Below are 6708 nucleotides of genomic sequence, written 5' to 3' on the forward strand. Positions count from 1 at the left end.
GAATAAAAGAATTATTTCTGCATATTGGCTGATGAAATATTTTGTTCAGCAGCCCAACTTTAACATGTCACCATCCACTAGCAGAGAATACCAGGAGTAATATTCATAAGAAACCAGGAGAAATAATTTCGCTGCTCTGTGACCCAAGCCCACATCCATCACTGAGGTCTTCTACTGATTTAAATAGGCACTGAATAGTTTTAAAGATCTGATGAATCCAATTAAACAGTAGCAAAGATGGCCTCAGAGGAAAGAAAAATCTCTGCATAATTATTCACACCGACATAGGTGTATACCCTGCCTTCTGTGTGACAGTGACAAAAATGCTCTCCTGTCAAGAGTGGCAATTTTGGCACATACAAACTGCTGAAGGACTCGTGACCTCTCAAACCTCCAGTCTGATGCATGTTCTGAACACTGCCTCCAGTCTTGTCAGTCTCTTGAATGCTGAGTTTATACATGATTGACTCCTAAATGGTATAAGATTGTCCTTAGTGTTACTACTATAAGAAGCCTTCCTAATTTTGAAGCCTTTTTTTGTTATACCTTACAAAAAACACCCGAGTTCTCAGCAGGGAGCCTCCCTGCAGAGACACATCGGATGTGGCTGCAAAAGCAAAAAACACAATGAAAGCAAAGGGATAAAGTACCAAACTTATCAAAAAAACCAAACCAACAAACAAAAAACAACCCTACAGTAATTTTTATCCCTTTGAAAAGTGTTTTGTTTGTGTTCACCTCTGAGAGTCATCAACATTTCTTTAGCTTAATATGGGGGGGGGAGAGAGAAACACTGCACAATCTACCACCCCTTATTAAAGCCAGTGCTGTTAAAAGCTCTTTGGGGGTTTGAATAGTGAAAGAGTCTTCATGGTGTTTGCAGCATTTTACATAAAACACTGTCCTCCATGTTCCAGCTCCTTAAAGATGAACTAAGATGCCTTCACATCTTCTGTTCTTTCACTGAAATGAACTCCTCGGTCATTAGTCAACTCAGGCAGAAAAACATACAGGCTACTGATATACTGACCCTCCCGAGGTATGGAGTTACCCACGACTAAAAGAATAAGCCATAAGAGAAGATTTGGCTGGCTCAGAGGTAATTTGACAGTGACACGTATTGCCAGGTAAAATATATAAACACCACCACAAAACAGAAACTGAAAATAATGGGGGATCTTGAAGGTCAACCATCACTCAGGACTAGATTAAGTAACAATGACTCAAAGCCAAACAGCACTGTACGTTCAAATCATTAAAGTACAAAGGGCAAAAAGAAAAGAAACCCCCCCAAAAAACTGAGCTAGCAATCAGTGATCATGCTTAATTAGGGAGTAAAATGCATGACAGGAGCAAGGTGACTTTCACGGAAAAAAACGTGTTGATGGGAGGCACAAAACCACTGGCACAGGTGAGTTCCAGAGTGACACCACAAGGATATGAGGATTATAAAAACCTCCTTGCACTTCCAGTGAACTCTGCTCTACGGCGAGGCAGATGCATTAGTCCTTAAGAGAGAAACCATTAATAAAGTAGGGCAGCAGTTTCATCTGAGAGAAACCAGTTTAAAAAAGCCTTTTTGCAGATGTTTTCATTAAAACAGTCTGTTCCTTTTGATAGTTCAAGGCACATTTCTTTAAAAAAGTTTATCTTACTAATTCTGAATACACTAGCAACAAATTGTCCCTATGTTACAAGTCAAGAAAAAAAGGTTTTCTTTCAGATCTGTAAGGTCAATCTGCGCTTCCAGCAAAGATGTACCTTCTCTCTGTCTTTTGAAGCAGAAATGTTCCCTTTTTGATGCTCCTGGGCTCCAAAGGATGAAGCCCCCTGACAGGTACATACTCCAAGGAGAGAGACTACATCACAGAGCCACCATCAGAAATCATTTACCAGCTGAAATCATAAACTAAACATTAGTAATGGAAAGTGGCAATTTGGCCAGTTTTCTGTATCATCCCAATTGTGCTCCCAGATTCTGGGGGACAGGTAAAAATTGCCTTTCTTCAGATCTGAGATAAGCCTAATATTCATAATGTATTATGAATATAGCCTAATATATAGTTTAATATAAGTTCCTAACGCTCTGTGCAGAGTTGTTATATAAACCCACTGACGGAGATGTCACCTTCTTCTGACAGGCTGAGAGAGTTGGGGTTGTTCAGTCTGGAGAAGAGAAGGCTCCAGGGAGACCTTATTGCAACCTTCCAGTACCTGAAGGGGAGCCACGGGAGAAATGGGGAGGGACTCTTTATCAGAGAGTGTAGCAATAGGATGAGGGGCAACAGTTTTAAATTGAAAGAGGGGAAATTTAGATGAGATACTAGGAAGAAATTCTTTCCTGTGAGGGTGGTGAGACACTGGAACAGGTTGCCCAGGGAAGCTGTGGATTCCCCATCCCTGGAGGTGTTCAAGGCCAGGCTGGATGGGGCTTGGAGCAACCTGGTCTGGTGGGAGGTGTCCCTGCCCAGGGCAGGGGGCGTTGGAACGATCTTGAAGGTCCCTTCCAACCCAAACCATTCTATGATTCTATGACTCTTGCATTCCAGCATCAGTGCATCCCTGTGTTCCACAAATTCAGGTAGGTAAAGCCTTGGTGAGGAGAAAAAAAACCTATCAAAGGGATGGATAAGCATCTTCTTGTACACATCTACCCCTCCACCAGTAGGCAATGGCTGCACCACCAGTAAAAGGATTATTTTGAAGAGGAAAGGCTACCTGGGAAGGCAGGGGGGCCACCTTCTTCACTGCTACTACTGAACCTGTTGGGCTGCTCTGCGGTGCTGCTGGAGCAGGGTGTAACAGGCAGAATCCATCTGCACAGCCTGCTGGCACGCAGGTGCTCAGGAAGAGATCATTTTTTTCCCTTTCCCATTTCCCTGGGCTGCTTCTGATTTAATATGGACAAAATTGGATAAAATATAGAGTTGCCCTGGGAGCTGGAATCAGCGCCAGGTGCCTGCACCTCTTCCATCTGGGTATCAAAGGCTTTTTTGCACTGATCCAGAAAATTCAACATGCTGTATTAGCCTCCAGATTGGAGTAGTGACTAGAAAATGCAAAAAACTAAATTCTGGTTGGGGTAATTCATCAGTGCACGACCAGAAGCAGTTTCCTTCATATTTATTTGGGAGAATTATTTTATTCTGGGCAAGCTTATCCAACCAGCAGGGCTAGAACTATGGTTAACTCCTGGCAACGTAAGATTGCTTTAGTAAAGGAATGATAACATACTCACCCTCAGTGTCAAGCCATTAGTAGGCTGAACCTGGTTAAGAGCATGAGATTTCTGCTTTTCAAGCCTCCCCTAAGCCACAGTCACAACACCCTTTTCTGAGGACAGCTGTAAAGGGATATTGCACTGAGATTTCGTATCAACAGCAAAGAAAACACTCTGGTAGATGTCAATCTTCAGTGACAAGCAGTTGAAAAGAGAATCAAAAATGACAGTATAACCAATTAATACCAAAGACTGCACACACAAACTGTTGCTTGCAGACAAAACTGGATTGCAGCAGAGGCAAACACAAAGGGGTATCAATCACACGCTGCCTGCGCTTCTTCCACTTCACATCCCAAGGGGAGGTAAAGCAATCCCCAAACCAGTACGAAGGGCTTGGCTTCCAAAGGGGCCCAACACTAGGTCTGTAACATCCACAAATCCCAGCATCTGGTTCGATGACTTCCCCTCATCCACGCTGCCTACTGTAGACCCTACTTTTCCCCCATACATCATATAGGGGCCTTCAGTTCCCAGCTGGGCAGGACGGGGGAGGCCCCAGGTCAACTTAAATCTGCTCAGCTCATGGCACAGGTATTTCTGAAAGGTAAATGGATTCAAATGTTGTTCATTGTGTGAGCCAAAACTTTAAATAAATACTGGTATTGGTTTTACTACCTTCGATCATTTGTCTTGGAAATAAGATCACCTTCGATTTCCGAGCTGAAAGCTTACAAATGTTTCTAAATAAAACAATCCATTTGATGTAAAAGTTTCAATAAAAACAGAGCTTAAAATACTCTTTAAAATTTTTAAAGACTGCTTTAAAATGTTCTGTAAAGTCAAAGCACTTGAAGTATATTTAAGTTCCACTTAATAAGGAAAAAAACTACATCAACAGCATTTTTTTCTTCTCTTGGATTGAATGAGTTCTCTAATGTCTACACCGGGAAATGCTGATGATTAAGATCATTTTCAAACATAATTACTGGTTTTAGACACAACCAGCTCCTAATTCTATCACCAAACTATTCTCATTAATAGTATGTTTAAAAACTAAGTTCAAGTATAAAATTAAGTGGAAAGTTTTAACAGCTTGTTAACAGCTCAATATTCTTAGCTGCAGAGAGGAATAGCAGGTGTGTATACTCAATATTCTTAGCTGCAGAGAGGAATAGCATCAGTTATAATATTAAAGAAAAACAGGCATAAATCTAGCTGTAAGCAAAGCCATATAAAAGAGTTAATTTAAGTCAATCATTCCTATGAGCCTTGCTTTTATGCAAAAATTGTATTTTCTATACAGACTATTTTGCTTTCAAAATAATAGGGTTTAGCTGTTAGTCATTCTAACCATTCAAACAGAAATGTTAAAGTTTGAATACTTGTTGTAAACCTTTCAGGGTGATAAATGAAAGATAATAACCCCTTGATCAATGTAACTTTTTATTTATTCATCTGGGAACATGGCAAGGATATCATAGGCAACAACGCCGCCTAGGAAAACATGGATTTCACATAAACTGTTTTGGCAGAAACACGCATTTAAATAATCATCCAAATCACCACCTAACTATTTCTATCTTAAAAAACAAAAACAAAACAGAAAAAAAAAGAAACAAAACAAAACAAAAAAAACAACAGAGAAAAAAGAAACATAAGATCTGAACAAACAAACAGCCTAGATTTTTTTTTATTTAATGTCTATGCCAGCCACATCTGTCCCTGATTTTAGAAGTTGTAATACTTAGCGCTGACAATGGGACCTTTCATTTGCAAACACATTATAAACATGAACTGACTGTAATTATACCACGATACCTCACCACAGCTAATCAACACGACTGCCTGGTCCTCTCTCTGCCTGGGGAAGTGCTGCATTAAGTTTGTGCCTCCAGCTCCCTGCGTGACAGTGTCTACATCCTGCACAGGGCTACACGGAGAAGTGAGTTTAGCATGAAGTGACTGACCAAACTACGGCATAAAATCAAGCAGGTTTTTCCACTCAGTGCTAATATTTTGTTGTATAATCCAAGAAGGACTGACCAGGGCAGGATGCAATTTAATGTAAACCATTTGGAGTGAAAGGTGTTATTTTGCCTAGTGAAATCTCTCCCTCGCAGTCCAGCTCACAGACAGAGTCAGTGGCAACCTCATGGTCAGGGGAGATCTGGGACATCCTATCAAAAGGGTCCTCACGGTTCTCCTCACAGTCAACCACATTTGGGATCATGTTAACATAAGCAGTCACTATCTCCTTATGGAAAAGGGTGTCCTGGTTGTAAGAGATAAGCTCGTTGCTTATATTAACAGTCTCCACTGGAGTACTAGAGCAAAACTGACCACATCCCAGGAGGTTGGAGAAGACCTTTCTGAAGTCAGCGTTGAAGGCATAGATGATGGGGTTGAGAGAGGAGTTGGCCCAACCAAACCAGACGAAGATATTGAAGGTGGTCTCACTGACGCAGGGAAGGCCAGCGTGGGGGTCACTGGGTGGGCTCTCGCAGAAAGGAACCATGCAGTTCAAGATGAAGAACGGCAACCAGCAGCAGACAAAGACGCCCATGATGACGGAGAGAGTCTTCAACACCTTGGTCTCTTTCCTGATGGAGGACTTGAGGCTTGTGTGATGGTGGCAGTCAACGTGGCTGCTCCGGCAGCTCTGGGCATGCTCGGCTGCCCTCTCCAGGGAAGAGATCCGACGAATCTGCACCTGGGCAATGCGGTAGATTCGAGTGTAGGTAACTATCATGATAGCCACGGGAATATAAAAACTGATCAAGGAGGAGGAAATAGCGTAAGTCCTGTTGAGGCTGGAGTCACAGCTCTCTGATGGTCCAGCGAGGGTATCATTGCTGCCAGAGGTCCCATCAGAGGGTCTCATTGCTGCTAATGCCACCCACGTGGTGCTCATGTCTTCCGCCCAGGTGGTGACAGCACCCGCTGCCGCCCAGCCAGTGCCAAATTCATCCCCAATATCCCCAGCAGCAACCACATCCCCACTTTTGTGCCAGTTGAGCTGGACGGGGATGAAGGAGATGAGCACGGACAAAGCCCACGCCACGCTGATCATCACCAGAGCCAACCGTTGGGTCATCTTCCTCTCGTAGCGGAAAGGGCTGGAAATGGCCCAGTACCTGTCCACACTAATCACACACAGGTTCAGGATGGAGGCTGTGGAACACATGATATCAAAGGCCACCCAGACGTTGCAGAAAGCCCCGAAGGGCCAGTACCCGGCCACCTCGGCCACCGCCTTCCAGGGCATGACGAGCAGAGCCACCAGCAGGTCCGAGACGGCCAGGGAGACGATGAAGATGTTGGTGACCTTGCTCCTCAGGTGCCGGTAGCGGACGATGGCCGCGCACACCAGCACGTTCCCAAAGAGCGTCCAGAGGATGAGCAGGGCCAGCAGGCTGCCCGCCGCCACCTGCGCCGCCCCGGGGGCTCCCGACGGACCCTTCGCCCCGACGGGGGGTCCCGCCGCC

The 6708-nt window shown here is 43.9% G+C and overlaps 1 protein-coding gene across 1 annotated transcript in view; it reads right to left on the reverse strand.

The window, feature by feature from the left end:
* Window positions 1–4651: 4651 nt before the first annotated feature.
* The window catches only part of DRD5 (dopamine receptor D5), a 3058-nt gene continuing 1001 nt past the window's right edge, over window positions 4652–6708 (reverse strand). Inside the window, exon 2 of the mRNA XM_014966696.1 lies at window positions 4652–6680. Coding sequence (XP_014822182.1) covers window positions 5283–6680 — 1398 coding nt within the window. The 3' untranslated portion in view covers window positions 4652–5282. The remainder of the gene's footprint in view (window positions 6681–6708) is intronic.

This window comes from Calidris pugnax, unplaced genomic scaffold (genome assembly GCF_001431845.1).
Source record: "Calidris pugnax isolate Ruff unplaced genomic scaffold, ASM143184v1 scaffold14, whole genome shotgun sequence".
In the NCBI taxonomy this organism is placed as follows: Eukaryota; Metazoa; Chordata; class Aves; order Charadriiformes; family Scolopacidae; genus Calidris; species Calidris pugnax.